We start from the raw sequence: 20,049 nt of genomic DNA, 5'->3' as shown, positions 1-20,049 counted from the left end.
TAGTTTTACAGTTTTCAATTTTTGTGAGAAAAATGTGATTTGTACACTCGTACTGTATAAAGTGAACCTCTCCATTCAATATACACCATATGATTTAGTAGTGTTGCTCTTTGAAATCTTCTTTGAACTTCCCTGTGTCTGAAGTGTACTTACCAACACTTACATTTATATAGACAAATATTTCTCTTCTGGGTCTCTTACTAGTGACAGTCACACAATATAAAGATTTCCATGCAACAATTCTGCCTTTGCAAGTAGCTATGTTACTGCAGTATTCTTACCACTGGGAATATCATATTCAAGTTAATTGTCTACAAAAACATTTTTAGCAACCACTGTGTGGGAAATTTTAAATGCCACACTGCACAAAATTGATTTTGGGGGATCTCTTGGGAGTCATGTATCTGTTCATTGCTGACATTGTTAATGCAATTACTGGGTGATTTATTATGTAATGTAACATTTAAAAATAACCAATATTGACTGAAATAAAAGTGGTGTAAAACACATGTTGCTGATAGTTATTTGACTTCATATTACTGGAGCAATGTTCACTGCTCTTATGAGTATTCACTGTTCAACAGTTGCGAGTGCCATATTTTAAATTCCCACCCTTTCTGATTAAATACCTGGCATTTTTAGCCACTGGTCTACACACAATCTTGCTGCTTCTGTGTCACTATGTCCCCGGATAAATTCCAACTCCTGCAATCCATGAGCATGCTGGGAGTCCACTTTTTCCTAAAGGGCGAACATATTAGATAAAAAGACAATGAATGGTCTTTATTCTGATTAGACACATTGAATTAGCTTAAGTTAACACTCAGTACTCAAATGTGGATGAAAGTTTCTGATTTACAAGGAAGAGCCTAGAATAACTACAGTCCACTGACAATTATACAATAGACTATAGGTGCTCATACCAAGGTAAGTGAATGACTTATGGTTAATTTCCATGTCCTCAGCAAGATAGGCTCTTGAAAGCTGACACACTCATTCATTACTGGCTACTGAATACAGGAAAAATGACCTCAATTTGACTGCCATTCTTTCCATCATCTATCAACACAGCCACCATCTGTGGTACACTCACCATATGGAATTTTCTCACCTAAAATCTATTATAGACAACTAGTGACTTCAAATGACCTTCATTTCTTCTGAGAGACAGACATGTTAGTTATGAAACTTTCAATTTGGAGAAATTAAGATCAGAAGTCAAAAACTCCATTTCACAGTTCTTAGCTAAGAAAATTATCTAAGGTAAGTGAATACACTGCAGGTGCCAATGCTGAAGAATATAATCCTGCTATGGAATTGGCAGTTTAGGTTTTTATATAACACTTATCACTGTGTTGGAGCGCTCTACAAAGGAGAAGAAACGTAAAATGTATAAATAACCTAGTGATGGTATACTGCTCTTCCTCGGTGATAGAATTACGTCTATAATTATTTGAAAGGTGTAAACACCAAGGAGAGAGCAGAATTATTTGGGGCTGGATGGCGGGGGTATAACTAACAGTAATGGGATAAAAGAAAGAAAGGGAAAACTTAGGCTGTTGGTAAATATTAGGAGAATCTTCCTGGCATCAAACGCCTGAGGTTGTTTACACCAGAAAGTTGCACTGGAAACATTTCCCCTCCAGGAAGACACTGCCTTGTGTCCACACACTAATTGTCTTGTGTCAGTTAATCTCACCACTCCATCTGAATCTACTTGCTTCTGTTTCTGTGGGAGTTACGCTGGTGTAAAAGCAATGTGGCTGCATTGCCATTCTGATATAACTACACTGATTAATTTAATTTAGTCTTCCCCATTGCTATGTGATACTGCATTGGTTCAGATCTGAAGTGATCTGTCTGGTCACGTGTCTGTACTCCATTGCTTCAGGGTAATCTGGACTGGATGTTCCCCTTCTATTTAAATGACACATCCGAGAGTCCCAAAGTCTCTATTTTGGACTTGCTTTTTGGTGCAAGTGCACAGATCCTGAAGCTGCTGCCACCACTACGGTTTGTGTTTCTGTGCAGTCCCATAGAGAGGTCCAGGATTCTTTTGTCCTCTTGGGAGAGGAGCACATCCAGACTCCTCTCTCCAAGAGCGCTAAGATTTAACTGCAGTCATCACAACAAATGAAGGACTTGGGTTACTCCCAGGACAATTTCCTGTGCTGAAGCAAAGCCAACGAGCTGTGACAAAAACCTGTAAAATAGAAAGGAACGCTACCTTTGGCACAAGCACTACATGGGCCTATTCTGAAGAGCAGGATACGATTTTGCCTAGAAGGGCACCACTAATCCCTGGTTATACTGAACAGTCTCACTTGGGGCTGCAAGCAAGCCAAAATGGTAGGGGTCTGAACACCCCCTGGACTAGAGAGGATGTCACGTCCCCTAAATAACTAGGGCCTCCTTGAGACATCAGACAGCTCAGCAGCAACAGACAATGCTGACGAGGGGAACTCATCTTGTAAATGTCATTTTAATCAATATGCCCCACTGGTGTGGATTTTGAGGGGTCCTGGGCACCTTCTTCTAGATTCTGACTGCGTAATGCCATACCTTTATAATCAGGTGAATTTAGCTACAGGAAAGGGCAGAAATATCCATCCTTGTGCACCTCCCTTAGAGTTCTGCTCAGTTGCTATTTTCCCTGCCTCCATCCTTCCCCCTCCCCAATAGATTGGTCTCTAAAACAAAAACAAACAAAACAACCACCCTCATCACCATTATCCACTACACTCCCACATCGGTTAGGCTCCTCACACCCCACAAACACCACGTGGCCAGGCACAAAATGGCATGAAAGCAGCAGGAAACATATGGTAAAACACACAACACATCAGAATCCTGTTTATCATGATCTCTCACTGGCCAAGGCATTTCATCACAATTTGGACATTGCCCTGAGCAGACATGGGATTTACAGGATTCAATACATTTATCATAGATAAAAAATCATCTGAATTTATACAGGTTATAAAAGGCAACTGAGGGTATGTAGTTGTAATGCATAAATCAGTTATTGAAAACATACCAAGCAGTAGTATGGTGCACGTAATAGGCTACTTGTTAAGGTAGCTCTTGTATCCCACACGCCACACCAGGACCACGTGTTGGACCCAGATGATGTTCCTTCTTTTTAAAGAAATATATTACTTGGTCGCTTCCTTATAAGCGCTCTTGGACTTGTAAAGAAAGTATATGCCTGTACCATGAGCACCTTGGATACTGTGCAGTATCTTCTGAAGGGTGGAGGTTCTTCTGGTTGATTTTGTTTGAGTATTATCAACAAATGCTTCTTTTCATGGGAAGCCTGGAAATGTTGGCTTCCAAACTTGTAGATAATTTTCAAAGACATTTCAATAGCTTTGAAAAAACTCACATTAGTCTCACCATAAAAAGTTCAAGTATTCCCATTATACAATTCAGCAAATTCCATGCTGGCTGACAAATGTTGGAAAATGGCAAGGATTAGCAAGAACCAAGCAATGTCCATTCTGCCTGTCATTCTCTTGTAACTATTAAAACTCCATATCCTTCCCCTCCACTACTTCTGTGATTCACTGCTTCCCGTTAGTGATGAATGAGGAGAGAAGCTGTGCAGCAGAATGAGACATTTCTTACCTCATCATTTTCTGCTAGCATGCTCTGACCTCATTCAACCTACCCTTGTAGTCTGGGAAATGACCAGAATATAATTGAACAAACTGAATTTTTTTCTAAAGATGACATGGACACACAATTGCCTAAAGGCTAATTAATATAGCGTATCACTTTGTTGTCTTAACGCTAAGAATTGGTTGCTTGAGAGTTAGTACAGCTTTGAAGAACTCCAGTGTTGCTGGAGGCTCTAGAACTAGAGACCCACTTATCAGCTCAGGCAGAATGGACACTGCCCTACATAAAACAAGAGCTTTTTAAGGAATATTGTGGGAACCAGCCCATTAGCACCTTTCTACCAAAGGACGTCTCTGCAGAGAAATAGAAACAAACGAATTGCTATGCTGGCTTTGGAAGTGAGCATCAAGACACCTCAGCAATCTCAGCTGCTAATTCTCTAATGTTTCCCAGAACAGTTCTTTGCCTGTAAATTTAGATGCACAAGGTATCTACTTACGATGACTGATTGGTATTCATGGGTGTGATTCCTTGTAGACACAGAGTTCTGAGCCACTGCTCTTGTCTCAGATCAGTTTGACCAGGACAGAACTTGAGACATCTCACTTCAAGCAAGGATCAGACCCCTCCATGAAGAGGCATTTATTTGCCATATAATAGGCTCTCTTTAATGAAGTACAGGAAAAACTTTTGGACTGAATGGCTATAGCTGCGGCTTTGAAATTGCTGTGCAGTGTGTCTATATTTTCATGGTTCCTGGGATCTTTTGGAAGCAAGTCCTCTTCTGAAGGTGTGACTGTATTTCAATGGTGGAGCTACTGCTTCACCAATCTTAGGCTCCCAAAATTTATCAAATTTCATTTTTTTAAATGCAACATTTTAATTTAACAATAGTTTTAACCAGAAGATCTCATTTAGATTGAATGAGATCACCAAAAGAGGAGTCTATGGGAAACCAAGTATCCAATAAAATTTGAAGGGGAATATATTTTATTAATATTAATGAGTTCCTTGTAAGCCACAGGCCTCCTGTCCTGGAAAAGTCCTACACTTTTTGTTTTTGTGGGTTTGTGTGTTAGGGTTGGGATTTTTGTTGGGGTGGGTTTTTTTTTTTGGTCAGGAGAGTGCATAAGGTACAGCCGAACCTCAGAATTATAAACACCTCAGGAGTGGAGACTGTTCGTAACTGAACAATATGTTATGGTTGTTCTTTCAAAAATTTACAATGGAACATTGACTTCATGTAACTTTGAAACTTTATGAGACAGAAGAAAAATGTGCTGAACAGTATTTGCTTTTATTCTTTTGGGTCACTGCTGCGTGATTGCCTACTTCTGGTTACAAATGAGGTGTGTGGTTGACTGGTCAGTTCATAACTCTAGTGTTCGTAACTCTGAGGTTCTACTGTATTTCTCCTGGATGTTTACAGGAGGAGGTAACAAGCTGGTCTGGGGACCACTCAACCAAGGAGGGGTGCTGGGACAAATACCTCAATTGTGAGAATAGTCTGCTAGATAGCCCCAGGAGCCTGAAAGAGTACATTTCTTCTCCTCCAGGTTGGCATGTAAATATATTAGGAGTGACCTAATAGCACGTGGGGCTTCACTCTATAAAGCAGGAGCCATTTTGAACACCGGAAGGGATTTTTCACCTCCCTGTGATCCCATGATAGTGCAACTGCATGGGAAATGGAATTTCCATGTGCCTCTTCCCTGGTCATAGACTGCCTGAAGTATTCCTTAGGCTTTCACGTGGAGGTAGCGCATAGAGAAGGGAAGGGTTGGAGAGAGACCCCCTTTCAGATTCTGAGCTCTTTTCCCTGGCACAGTGAGGGGCCACAGGGAGGTACAATTCTGATTATACTGCAGCCTGGTGCAGGGCATCATAGGAGGAACAGAAAGAGCTGGGCAGGAACTGGATTTTCTGTTTTGCAGGAAATTCCACAATTTAATTTTTTCCCCTCATTCTGCAACAAAATAAAAAATTTAAAATTTTTTCATGAAATAAAATTGTTTGTTGATTGAAACATTTTTTTTGATAAAATAGAAAACATTTTGTTCCGATTTTTACTTTAAAATGTAAAAATTTGAGATGAAGTGCCATTTCAAGGTAGAAAATTGATACATTACATTACGAAAAAGTTCCACAACAGAATGTTTCAACTTTACAGGAAAGCTCCATTGCATTTTTTTGCCTAAATGAAGTTTTGCTGAAGTCAACTAATTTCTGTGAAACAGTTCACTTTTGACAAATCAGCATTTTCTAACCAGCTCCAGTGACAGGCTTATCTCCATGTACAGACAAGCTTCAAGGTCAGGCAGGGGGTGGTGTGCCTGCTACAAAGCACTGTCAGGGAGCCTCTGTGAGGAGAAAAGCCCCAGCAAACACTCCCTCAGGGTGGGATGGCAAAGAAGAATTTAAACCTTGATTTTATTCCACTCTCTCATTAACAATACAAATTGCTGCCTTACTTTTGTCTTTTTTGGGACCTGAAGTCTCTGGAGTTTGTCAGACTGTGAGGGGTTCTCCTCTGTGGGAATCCCCAGATTCCTGATCCAACTTCCCACAGTGGAGTCGTGGCTTTAAGAGAGAACCAAATCCCAATGTGCCTTTTCAACTCAAAGCCCTGACAGAACAAAGACTGGTGGCTTTCTGAAGTAGGCCAACGATATGTCAATTTAAAATATACTTTTAAGTCTCTTTAAAATATTTAATAGATAAAAATGGAACACACACTTGGGGCTCAAACTGTGCAGCAAATGTCTCTATTCAAACAAAATATCCACTGTACCTTGAAAGCTTTGTTTTTCTCTTCTTTTTGTTGTTTCTCTACCTCCACGTGGCGTGCTAGGCGATCTAGGGTTGAAGCAACCCTTTCCTTCTGATAGTCAATGTGGTCTTTACGCTTTACATTTCTCTACAATTAAAAAGCAAGCTTTTATTTTGTAACCTCTAGACAGTAAAAAGCTATAAGTGCAGTCACGCAGAGGTGGTATCCAGGCACAAGACGTAATTCAGTGCAGACACACCAATTTAAGTTTCTATGAGATACCTTGTGACTGGTCTTATCAACTTAGGAGCACCTGTAATGTCTGTAAAAGAAAGAGAGTTTACCCGAAATTAGTATTGGTGATGCTTGCCCTCCCCTAAACTGGCCAGAGGACTGGAAAAGACAGTAGTTTCCAACCGGTGGCAATTTTAGCTTGAGAGAACTGTTGCCAACACCCCAGTAGAACGAAGTCAACCAGAAACAGAAGTTCAGACGTGATACAGTGAAGAGGCAACAGGTTCTCTTGCTTCTCCTTAAGAGGTCAATTACTTCATCTTTTTACTTCATTATACTGGTAAAAAAACAAAAAAACAAACAAACTAACAACAAAGACTAAAGCAAATCAGAAGCTTGAAGTAAATGCTTCCCATTTCAAGAAGGTGAAAATCATCCACAGAAGAAGCGAGTAGGATACTTTTGCCTTCAGCTCAACAGTAAGAGGAATTGTAAGTGATTTTAGAGAGCTAGTTTAAACATTACTTGTCCAAAACCAAGATAATATCTATATGTTTTATGGAGTGTTGTAATCATTTTGGTCCCAAGATTTCAGAGACACAACGTGGATGAGGTAATATCTTTTTTTGGTTGGTCCAAAACTCTCTGGACCCCACCTACTAATAAAAACTTCAGAGAAGACTCCATGCCACTATTCACAGAGGAATTTAAGGGTATCATCAAATCCTTCTCCAAACAACTTCAGGAGAAACTCTACAACCTCACCCCTCTCCGCCCCCAATGAACCCGCCCCAAGGATCTTTCTACATGCTTCCCAAGATACCCAAACAAGGGAACCCAGGAAGACCCACCATATCTGATCATGGCAGTCACACTGTAGGAACATCAGGACTCTCAAAAACCATCCTCAAACCACTCACCACACAAAAGGCCAGTTTCCTTCAGGACACAACCGACTTCCTCCAGAAAAGCCGTAACATTAACAACCTCCTTCAAAAAAACCACCCTTACACCATGGATGTCACCTCCCTATACACCAATATCTCTCTCTGTAATGGCATTGCTGACTGCCTCAAATACCTACAAGACAATGGACCACACTCCTATATCCACCCCAAACATCGCCATTTTATCCTAACCCTAACACTTTGTCTAAACCCTGGGAACAGCCATGGGTACTAAAGGATGGCTCCAGGAAGAATTTCTGGAAATATGCACCACTAAACCAATGATATGACAGATATATCAATGAGATGTCCATCCTCTGGAGAGCTGACCTAAACTCCCTCATATATTTTTATCACCCCCACACCAGCATCAACTTCCTGAATACCATGTTCAGCTTCAACAATGGAACCCTACAGACTATATACAAGAAGCCCACGTGTAAGTGGGGGATTTGTTCCACTACAGTAGGGGAATTTCTCTATTCGCACAGTACCACAGCTAACTGAGTGACCAAAAGATCTGAGTCTCTGCCCCAATTAACTTTATCCTGGTACCCGCCCACCTTGACTTTCCCTCTCAGTCCCTGTGTGAGCAGGACTCGCACCACACAGGGAGGGCTGGCCTAGGAGTCCCTGGCTGTTTAACTCAGTCTCTCCATGGGCAACTCTAAGCAGGGATGAGGATGCCCCTACTCACTTGTTACCCTTTTAACCCATAATCAGTGTGTGACACATGGCCAGAAAGGGTTAAGCAACTTGCAGACGAATTGACCCAGATTCAACCTTTAAAGACATGTTAGAAAAATATGTGAATAGTAATTAGGGCCATTCCATGTTAAATAGGTGAGAGCTTTAAAATGTAAACTTGCATTGTTAAAGAATTTTAAGAAGATAGTAATTGTAGTCGTCTATGTTTACCTACATCTTTTTAAAATTTAACAATGTAACCAAACAATTCCTGTCTAGGGCTGTACTCTGTTAATTCAGAGATCAAAAGGAAATATTAACATTTAGATGAAACTTGGGTGAAATAATGTCATTGTCTGTATGTCTCTTTAAAGTTTGTGTTAAAAGGTCTATAAACCGCTTAATTGATAATTACCTTGTGTTAATCCATGTAGTTAATTACCAGTGATGTTTAGGAAACCGGAGGTTACTTCAAAAGCTTTCACCGAGGACTCTGTATTGCCCGGGAACTGTATCAAGGACTCTTGGGACCCGATCCTTTCATCTCAAATCTGTATATGCTTCATCGGGGGAGCATGAGTTGCAAAATCGAGGTCTCCAACTTCACTTGGATCACTCTGGTATTGGACATTCGACTAAACCTATGGACTAATTAAGGTTGCCAACCCTCCAGGATTGTCATGTGATGAAATCTCCAGGAATTTGTCCAACCAAAGTTGGAAACCCTAAAACTAATTCTAAGAACTCTTTGCGACTCCAAAGCTCAGCATCACTACTATGAAACTGATCTCAGAACTGTACTTATGTCTGGATGTATAATGATCTTTGAACCAATATTCTCCCTCTTTTTAAATAAATTTTAGTTTAATTAAAAATTGGCTGTAAGGATGTATTTGGGTAAAATCTGAATTATTCATAAACCTGGGAGGTAGTGTGTCTAATCCTTTGGGATTGGTAGAGCTTTTCATATGATGAACAAGATTTTCAATAATCTCCATCATATTTGACTTGGCTGTCTGGGTGGGTGCCTGAGGCTGTGGTTGCTTTAAGGCAGCTGTGTTTTGGCTTCTGTGTAACCAGTAAGATATTGTAGAAGCTGTTTTGTCGCTGGCTTGAATTTAAGTATTAAAATAACCACCAGTTTTGAGGGATTGTCTGTCCCATTCTTTGCAGTTTGCCCTAATTGAGCATTCCCTCCCACCCCCCAGGACTCTGGTCACACACTGCAGTTCACTTAAACATATATACAATTTATTTACACCAAAAACTCTCTCTCTGGGGATTAAAGAGCACGTCACAGCATAAGCACTGCAAGGAAATGGCTTGGGTAAGGTTCAATGCAGCAGTCCCTAAAGTGCAATAGACTTTACATGAACAACAAATTTTCAAGTCTGGTGTCCTCTTCCTGGACCTGGATGTGCTGTTGTGATGCTGTTGGCGTGGCACTCACCCAGGATGGGTTTGGGCTCTGCAAAAGAACCTCTTCTCCACCTTTGGTTCTGGCCACATTCCCCTATGGGTCTGGTGCTTATGCTCTCTCAACAAATTTTGGGAAAGGGCCTGTCTCCTCCTCATCTCCGCCCCTCCACTACACAAGTACACACAAACCTGCCACAAGAGTGAGAGACTCAACCCAGCACTATCACTCCAATGCTGCTTCATCTTCAGTTACTGCTCTGGTTCCCTGGCTCTGGGCTGCTCCTCTGGCTGTTGTACCCTCCCTGGTTCTGTTCTGGGCTGCAGCTCTGGCCTGCTATGCTCTCCTTGGCTCTGTCTTACTCTGTCCTGGCAGCCCCAGCTCACACAGAGGACAGGCCCTGGGCTCTTGACTCCCTGATTGGCTTGCCTACCCTCTCCATCCAGCTGACTTGGAGTGCTGGCCTCTCTCCACCGGTCCTGGCCTGGGGACCTGTCAGTCTCAAGATCCTGATTCCTCTTTGACCCTTCTCCTAGCTCCTGGTATTGGGAGAGGAGCAACCAAAAAGCCCCACTAACTTTCAGTAAGGGGCCAAAAGCTCCCTTCCACATGGATCACCATACTTACCTGCACAGATCCAGTAACCACCCTATGCACACCAAGAAATTTGTTGTCTACAGCCAGGCACTCAAGATACCACAAAATAGGCTCCAAGCAGAAAGTCTGGGATATACATCTTGACATACTCGAAACCGCCATTACCAAACAAGGACACTCCACCAGAGGAGTAGACTGTATCATGGAATGGGCTACCCAGATATCCTGAGAGAACCTACTTCAATACAGAAAAAAAATCCCACCAACTGCAAACCACCAGTTGTCACCAATCACCTCACAATGGAACCCATATAGGGTATCATCTAATATATACAACTCCTACTTGATGGGGTCCACACACTGAAAAAACCTTCCCAACTGCCCTCTTCTGACTTTCAAACAACCTTGCCAATGTCATCAGCAGAAGCAAGTTCCCCACAGACCAGAACATACCAACTCAAAGCAGCACCAGACCATGTCAGACCAACAGATGCAAAACTTGCAGATGTATCTCCACCATTAGGTGGATCAACACCCCGCAAAACACACCTTTCAATGTCCCTGGGTCCTACACATGCCTAGCACAACATGTGGTGTACCTTATCCAGAGCATCAGATGCCCAAACAATAACTATGTGGGTGAAACAAGACAATCACTATGCTCTAAAATGCACTCTCACAGAAAAACGATAAGACAAAAATACCCTGTCACCCATGAGCAAGCACTTTTCACACAAGGATCACTCTGTATCTGACCTCTGAGTCCTCATCACAAAAGGAAACCTACACACCTTCAAAAGATGAGTCTGGGAGCTGAAATTCATAACTTTGTTAGATACTAAAAACCATGGACTGAACAGACACTCATTACGACAAGCCATGATCCACTAACTGTCCTTTGTCATGTGATTGCAAAGGTGTTAGTTGCCCACTTCATCCTGAATAGTCTCTTGCAACCTATGTTAACTCCTTATGCTTAATTGTAGGTTCCACCTTGTATTTAGCTATAACACTCTGAGTACCTTTCCCAGATCTGAAGAAGAGTTCTGTGTAGCTCAAATGCTTGTGTCTTTCACCAGCAGAAGTTGGTCTAATAAAAGGTTATTACCTCACCCACCATGTCTATCCTATGATATGTTTTAGTCTGTGTATTTTGGGAGTGCAGCACTGAAACATCAATAGGAGTAAAACTGAGGATAAAAAGCTATTCCCATTCAAAAAAATCAAGCAGAAGAACATTCTACCCCCTGCCCATAAACATTTTCCAAAAGTGTAATGTACTAAATTGCAAACTTAAGTGCTGAAACTGAAATGTATTAACAAAGATTAATGACAATATAACTTTAGAATCTGTTACAGTACAACCATTTTGCTTTCCCCTAGTAATATTTTTATTTACACAAACAACAAACAAGCTGTAAATTTGCCATGTGCAAAGTCTTTTATGGATGTAGACTTCACAACATTTCATTCTCTTTATAGCATGTTACTTAAACGCCTTGCCTAAAATACAGTCAAATGAGATTCACAGTATATTACAGTTCTACAAACTACTTCACCTAAATATGTCAATCTGAGCCAGAAGCTACAGCGTATTTAGCATTTTTGGAGATGCTTCAGCTATTCATGCTGCTTGTGCTAATGGACTAGCCCTTCTGTCTCTCACACATACCATCTACTCAGTTTCTACAGAGTTGTAGATGGAGATTTCAGTAATTCAGGGTACGTCTACACTACAACTGGTCGGGTGCCATTGTAGAACTGTAGTGTAGATGATTGCTACACGAACAGAAAGACTTTTTCCATTTATGCAGTTAATCCACGTTTCTGAGATGTGGCAGTTAGGTTGATGGAAGAATTTCTCCATTGACCTAGCCACACTGAGGATTAAGTCATCCTAACTACAGTGCTCAGGGCATGAAATTTTTCACAGCCCTAAGCAACATAGCTAGCTTGATCTAATTTTTAAGTATAGATGAGGCCTTGCTTTGCTCCTTGACTAAGCACTAAAAAAGGAGATCAAAGCTAATCAACCATGTCCTCCCCACAGAGAGTAGGTGCCCCAACTCACCTGTCAAGCTTAATATGAATTGAAGGAAAACAATTTCCACGTTAGAGAGACCATCTCTACACTAAGACATGGTAAAAAAACATCGCTTTTCAGCAAAGCCTTTTCTTGTACTTTTTCTAAACTTCCCTTTCTTTTATTAGTGATCACACTAACACACTTTTGCAAACAAAAGGTTCATCCTTATAATCAATTTTTACTTCCTGTTCAGTTTGTTAAAAGTCATACTTCAGGATTTGAGAAAATATTCCCATATAAGGAATTGATGCTGCAAAAACTGGACTGTGGACCAGTTGAATAAATCAAGAAATTAGGTATAGAAAGATGGGATTTATTCCATTTTGCACATAAGTATCTTGGAACAGTAGTAATGATGGCAAAGGAAATTTAGATAAAACACAAAAAAAAAATTTTTTCTGCTTGTTTTTAAACTAGCAAATTATATTAAAAAATCCAAATAAGCAGCACCTCTTTTTAAAGAAAATATCAGCAACCATGGGGGAAGGATGATCAGGTTGCTTTACAATGGGGTTCTATAAATGAGTTACAGAAGACACAGTATTTTTATTTGCACAGCACCAGCGTACCAGGCCTAAAACCAGTTGGGAGAAAATAGTGCAGTCTGGTCTATGGAGTAAAAACATTTTCATACAGGGAATGACCATATATTAGCACAAGCTACTAAAATTAATGTGATTCACAATACTCCTGCAGTTAGCTGAGTGAAATGACATCCCCAAGATTAGTATTTATTAACTAGACAAAAGACACCTGTGACTGCAAATCACCTTACATGTTTTTACTTTGGTTTATACGCAAACACTGAGTCTAAAACTATTAAAATTCTACATAAAGAAAAATACAAAATCAGTTCTGAGTTTGTTTTGGAAGAATCATTTCAACTGATAATGCCCAAGAATGAAATATTATAACATACTCACATGAACATTGGAGCTGCTGCTAGGTTCTTCATCATCACTACTGACAAGGTCAATGCAGTCAAGCACAGGTCTTGAAGGCCCTTCCTAAAAGTGGTTTAAAAAAACATTGTTGTTTTTCTTGAAGTAAAATTTATATAGACTAATATATTGGATCCAGTATATCACATATATGCATACACTGGCCAGTCATTTCATGGCGTGTTCACAAATGCCATTAATGGGCTTCTCAAGCACATGCTGTAATATAATCTTTTTACTTAGCACCCAGAAGCCTGCAATTGGTCTTGGTCTTCCTCTTCTCCATTGCTTCTTCTGTATATAAAAGTCAAATGGTGTAATCAACTTGAAATTGTTCATTTTATTAATCACTCTTCTATTTGTCCCCTCACCACCTCACTTTCTATTACATTCCTTTTTATTGGTTTTTAGTTTACCATGTTCACATGCTTTAAGGAATACCATGTCAGTGAAACAAACATCCCTCCCTGTTTCTCCAACTGCACTTAGGCATCAGTCTATTATCAAGAGATGGAATGCTAGATCTCACTATACAAAGTGAAAAGGAGTACTTGTGGCACCTTAGAGACTAACCAATTTATTTGAGCATGAGCTTTCGTGAGCTACAGCTCACTTCAACGGATGCATACCGTGGAAACTGCAGTACACATTATATACACACAGAGACCATGAAACAATACCCCCTACCACCCCACTGTCCTGCTGGTAATAGCTTATCTAAAGTGATCATCAAGTTGGGCCATTTCCAGCACAAATCCAGGTTTTCTCACCCTCCGCCCCCTCCCCGCCCCTCACACAAACTCACTTTCCTGCTGGTAATAGTCCATCCAAAGTGACCACTCTCTTCACAATGTGTATGATAATCAAGGTGGGTCATTTCCAGCACAAATCCAGGTTCTCTCACTCCCTCACCCCCCTCCAAAAACCACACACACAAACTCAATCTCCTGCTGGTAATAGCTTATCCAAAGTGACCACTCTCCCTACAATGTGCATGATAATCAAGGTGGGCCATTTCCTTAATTTAGGCTTAAATAGAGACTGGGAGTGGCTAAGTCATTATGCAAGGTAGCCTATTTCCCCTTGCTTTTTCCTACCCTCCCCCCCCGCCAGACGTTCTGGTTAAACTTGGATTTAAACTTGGAGAGTGGTCAGTTTGGATGAGCTATTGCCAGCAGGAGAGTGAGTTTATGTGTGTGTGTGTTCCCGGAGGGGGGGGGGGGGGGAGGGGGTGAGAAAGCCTGGATCTGTGCTGGAAATGACCCACCTTGATTACCATGCACATTGTAGGGAGAGTGGTCACTTTGGATGAGCTATTACCAGCAGGAGAGTGAGTTTGTGTGAGGGGCGGGGAGGGGGCGGAGGGTGAGAAAACCTGGATTTGTGCTGGAAATGGCAAAATTGGGGATTGGTCCTGCTTTGAGCAGGGGGTTGGACTAGATGACCTCCTGAGGTCCCTTCCAATCCTGATATTCTATGATTCTATGATCACTTTAGATAAGCTATTACCAGCAGGACAGTGGGGTGGGAGGGGGTATTGTTTCATGGTCTCTGTGTGTATATAATGTCTACTGCAGTTTCCACGGTATGCATCCGATGAAGTGAGCTGTAGCTCACGAAAGCTCATGCTCAAATAAATTGGTTAGTCTCTAATGTGCTACAAGTACTCCTTTTCTTTTTGCAAAGACAGACTAACACGGCTGTTACTCTGAAAACTATACAAAGTGATACTCAGCCCACAAAACAAAGACTTCTATCAGAAAAGTTAAGAGTTCAACACTCAGAGAACAAAGCATTACCACAGATTAAACACGTAACACAGGAAATAGTACTGTATCACACAGTTGCCCTGCAACAGTTTTTTCAGAAGTCTCCCATAACCATCTTCTGGAAGTGATATACTTCTTACATAATAAGCACTATATAATTTTTTCTGTCTACATGACCTGTACCCTGACATATGTTTATGTACACAAAAAGCATTACATAAGCCAATGAATAGAAAAAGTTTTCTTCATTTGTTTTATTAAATCTTTATCAGATGTAAGAAGGAATTGGATGAGACACCAGTATGTTATTACAGTCAAAAGTGAGGATTCTGGAAAGAATGCCACTTGCCGATTGCCCACCATGGTAAATCTCTATCCCACAAAGAAAACTGACATGCCACTTGTGGCACCTTAGAGACTAACAAATTTATTTGAGCATAAGCTTTCATGAGCTACAGCTCACTTCATCGGATGCATGAACGCATCCGATGAAGTGAGCTGTAGCTCATGAAAGCTTATGCTCAAATAAATTTGTTAGTCTCTAAGGTGCCACTAGTACTCCTTTTCTTTTTGTGAACACAGACTAACATGGCTGCTACTCTGAAACCTGACATGCCACTGTGAGTCTGCACAATGTCAGCGTAACACAAACCAGCACAGAGATGCAGACTGCCAAGGAATGATACAAGTGAACTATCAAAGGGGACAGGAACAAAATTCCAAAGTACAATGCGGGAACAGCAATCAGTATCTTAAATAAAGGGAGTACGTCATTGTTTGAAAAAAAAGGTCATCCAAAGTTAAGTCTCGAGCTCCAGGTCTTCCTTGTGACAAAACATTCATAGATTTTAAGGTAAAAGGACCATTATGATCATGTAGTCTGACCTTCTGAACAACAGACATACATACTGTGGTCTACAGTATCCCATATTGTTAGAATCATGCCAGAATAGGATAAGTAAACTTATATATGTAGCACATCAAACATTAATTTCTGTAGAATCTACAATCATTTTTTTAAAAAGCGTCTAGAGCGTCTATATCTGAAATGATGCAAGATTGTCTTTTCAGTCTCCAGGCAGCTCTAGTGTGTCTGTAGCTATTAATAACTTGTCCCAGAATATTAGAATTTAATTAACAAAAAACTAATTAGTTTCACTGCTACTATTCAGAACCTTATTAGTGAAAAAAAACTCAGCTGCACTTTGCTTAGCCAGAAGGTGGTTAGAAAGACCCTGGAGCAGCCTCTAAGAACTCTAGGGCACCTCCTTTTCAAGACGTTTTTGGAATAGTGGGGTTGGGCTTCACATCATCATTGCCTAAAACTTTAGAGGTGCACTTCGGCCCCTCCCGTTTTCTATCAGCCTCCAGCTAGCAGGTGTCTATTATAATTTTTCAAACCTTTTTGAAAATGTATCTATGTATGCATTTACGTACGTCACCAAATTAATACCTCAGAAACAGCCAGGGTGGATAAAAATCAATGATTTAAAAATAAATAAATAAATAAAAGTTAGATTTTTTTTTTATTTAAATCTGATTTTTTTTTATAAAATGCTTTTTGAGGAAAAAAAACCTACCTAAAGATAGTTTTAATTAAGATACATTGTAGCTCAAAGATATCTCATCATGGAATAGGGATTATAAATTCGAATTATATAGTATGAGACAATATAGCACCTTATTTCAATGTGACTAGTTTGGAATGTGAGGAGGTGACCGGTTGCTTCCCAGCTTATGGCTGCCTCTGTTGCTTAGCCAAAGGCCTTAGCCTAAGAACAGGGCCTCAGACTGTCATAAGAGAAGGACTTTACACTGGCAGACAGTCATTTTGATTCTTTCTTTTATACCTCTATAACTAGCCAAGTGATAAGAATACACCTAAATTCTTAGAGTACAGGCCTTTACAGCCAGGCCTGAATATCTATGTGTGATTGGAATAACAGAGACTTGGTGGGATAACTCAGATGACTGGAGTACTGTCATGGATGGATATAAGCTGTTCAGGAAGGACAGGAAGGGCAGAAAAGGTGGGGGAGTTGCACTGTATGTAAGAGAGCAGTAGGACTGCTCAGAGCTCAAATATGAAACTGCAGAAAAACCTACGAGTCTCTGGATTAAATTTAGAAGTGCGAGCAACAAGGGTGATGTCGTGGTGGGAGTCTACTATAGACCACCAGACCAGGGGGATGAGGTGGACGAGGCTTTCTTCCGGCAACTTACAGAAGTTACTGGATCGCAGGCCCTGGTTCTCAGGGGAGACTTCAATCACCCTGATATCTGCTGGGAGAGCAATACAGCGGTGCACAGGCAATCCAGGAAGTTTTTGGAAAATGTAGGGGACAATTTCCTGGTGCAAGTGCTGGAGGAACCAATTAGGGGCAGAGCTCTTCTTGACCTGCTGCTCACAAACCGGGAAGAATTAGTAGGGGAAGCAAAAGTGGATGGGAACCTGGGAGGCAGTGACCATGAGATGGTCAAGTTCAGGACCCTAACACAAGGAAGAAAGGAGAGAAGCAGAATACAGACCCTGGACTTCAGAAAAGCAGACTTAGACTCCCTCAGGGAACTGATGGGCAAGATCCCCTGGGAGAATAACATGAGGGGGAAAGGAGTCCAGGAGAGCTGGCTGTATTTTAAAGAATCCTTATTGAGGTTACAGGGACAAACCATCCCGATGTGTAGAAAGAATAGTAAATACGGCAGGCGACCAGCTTGGCTTAACAGTGAAATCCTCGCTGCTCTTAAATACAAAAAAGAAGCTTACAAGAAGTGGAAGACTGGACAAATGACCAGGGATGAGTACAAAAATATTGCTCGGGCATGCAGGAGTGAAATCAGGAAGGCCAAATCACACCTAGAGTGGCTGCTAGCAAGAGATGTTAAGAGTAACAAGAAGGGTTTCTTCAGGTATGTTAGCAACAAGAAGAAAGTCAAGGGAAGTGTGGGCCCCTTACTGAATGAGGGAGGCAACCTAGTGACAGAGGATGTGGAAAAAGCTAATGTACTCAATGCTTTTTTTGCCTCTGTCTTCACGAACAATGTCAGCTCTCAGACTACTGCACTGGGCAGTACAGCATGGGGAGGAGGTGACCAGCCCTCTGTGGAGAAAGAAGTGGTTCGGGACTATTTAGAAAAGCTGGACGAGCACAAGTCCATGGGGCCGGATGCGTTGCATCCGAGAGTGCTAAAGGAGTTAGCGGATGTGATTGCAGAGCCATTGGCCTTTATCTTTGAAAACTCGTGGCGAACAGGGGAAGTCCCGGATGACTGGAAAAAGGCTAATGTAGTGCCCATCTTTAAAAAAGGGAAGAAGGAGGATCCTGGGAACTACAGGCCAGTCAGCCTCACCTCAGTCCCTGGAAAAATCATGCAGCAGGTCCTCAAGGAATCAATTCTGAAGCACTTAGAGGAGAGGAAAGTGATCAGGAACAGGCAGCATGGATTCACCAAGGGCAAGTCATGCCTGACTAATCTAATTGCCTTCTATGACGAGATAACTGGCTCTGTGGATGAAGGGAAAGCAGTGGACGTGCTGTTCCTTGACTTTAGCAAAACTTTCGACACGGTCTCCCACAGTATTCTTGCCAGCAAATTTAAGAAGTATGGGCTGGATGAATGGACAGAAAGCTGGCTAGATTGTCGGGTTCAACGGGTAGTGATCAGTGACTCCATGTCTAATTGGCAGCTGGTATCAAGTGGAGTGCCCCAGGGGTCGGTTTTGTTCAATATCTTCATAAATCATCTGGAGGATGGCATGGATTGCACCCTGTCATAAATATAAAGGGAAAGGTAAACCCCTTTAAAATCCCTCCTGGCCAGAGGAAAAATCCTCTCACCTGTACAGGGTTAAGAAGCTAAAGGTAACCTCGCTGGCACCTGACCAAAATGACCAATGAGGAGACAAGATACTTTCAAAAAGCTGGGAGGAGGGAGAGAAACAAAGGGTCTGTGTGTCTGTCGGTATGCTGCTTTGCCGGGGATAGAACAGGAATGGAGTCTTAGAACTTTTAGTAAGTAACCTAGCTAGGTATGCGTTAGATTATGATTTCTTTAAATGGCTGAGAAAAGAATTGTGCTGGATAGAATGACTATTTCTGTCTGTGTGTCTTTTTTGTAACTTAAGGTTTTGCCTAGAGGGATTCTCTGTGTTTTGAATCTAATTACCCTATAAGGTACCTACCATCCTGATTTTACAGGGGGGATTCCTTTACTCCTATTTACTTCTATTTCTATTAAAAGTCTTCTTGTAAGAAAACTGAATGCTTTTTCATTGTTCTCAGATCCAAGGGTTTGGGTCTGTGGTCACCTGTGCAAATTGGTGAGGATTTTTACCAAACCTTTCCCAGGAAGTGGGGTGCAAGCGTTGGGAGGATTTTGGGGGGAAAGACGTGTCCAAACTACGTTTCCCAGTAAACCCAGTTAGAGTTTGGTGGTGGCAGTGGTTATTCCAAGGACAAAAGATAAAATTAATTTATACCTTGGGGAAGTTTTAACCTAAGCTGGTAAAAGTAAGCTTAGGAGGTTTTCATGCAGGTCCCCACATCTGTACCCTAGAGTTCAGAGTGGAGGAGGAACCTTGACACACCCTCAGCAAGTTTGCAGATGACACTAAACTGAGAGGAGTGGTAGATACGCTGGAGGGTAGGGATAGGATACAGAGGGACCTAGACAAATTGGAGGATTGGGCCAAAAGAAATCTGATGAGGTTCAACAAGGACAAGTGCAGAGTCCTGCACTTAGGACGGAAGAATCCAATGCATCGCTACAGACTAGGGACCGAATGGCTCGGCAGCAGTTCTGCAGAAAAGGACCTAGGGGTTACAGTGGATGAGAAGTTGGATATGAGTCAACAGTGTGCCCTTGTTCCAAGATGGCCAATGGCATTTTGGGCTGTATAAATAGGGGCATTGCCAGAAGATCGAGGGACGTGATCGTTCCTCTCTATTCGACATTGGTGAGGCCTCATTTGGAGTACTG

At 41.4% G+C, this 20,049-nt stretch overlaps 1 protein-coding gene across 2 annotated transcripts in view; it reads right to left on the bottom strand.

The window, feature by feature from the left end:
- The window catches only part of ZNF451 (zinc finger protein 451), a 55,922-nt gene that overhangs the window by 26,869 nt on the left and 9,004 nt on the right, over positions 1-20,049 (bottom strand). Inside the window, exons 3-5 of one of the 2 annotated variants that reach the window (XM_078852095.1) lie at positions 13,283-13,366; positions 6,413-6,538; positions 630-741 (exon numbers count right to left, since the gene is read on the bottom strand). In XM_078852095.1, coding sequence (XP_078708221.1) covers positions 630-741; positions 6,413-6,538; positions 13,283-13,366 — 322 coding nt within the window. Of the gene's footprint in view, positions 1-629; positions 742-3,037; positions 5,680-6,412; positions 6,539-13,282; positions 13,367-20,049 lie in introns of those variants that run through there. The other variant, XM_078852096.1, reaches the window with a different exon arrangement.

Source organism: Lepidochelys kempii, chromosome 3 (assembly GCF_965140285.1).
Source record: "Lepidochelys kempii isolate rLepKem1 chromosome 3, rLepKem1.hap1, whole genome shotgun sequence".
In the NCBI taxonomy this organism is placed as follows: Eukaryota; Metazoa; Chordata; order Testudines; family Cheloniidae; genus Lepidochelys; species Lepidochelys kempii.
The sequence above is the reverse complement of the archived record's forward strand: the minus strand, read 5'-3'. Positions and strand labels throughout refer to the sequence as shown.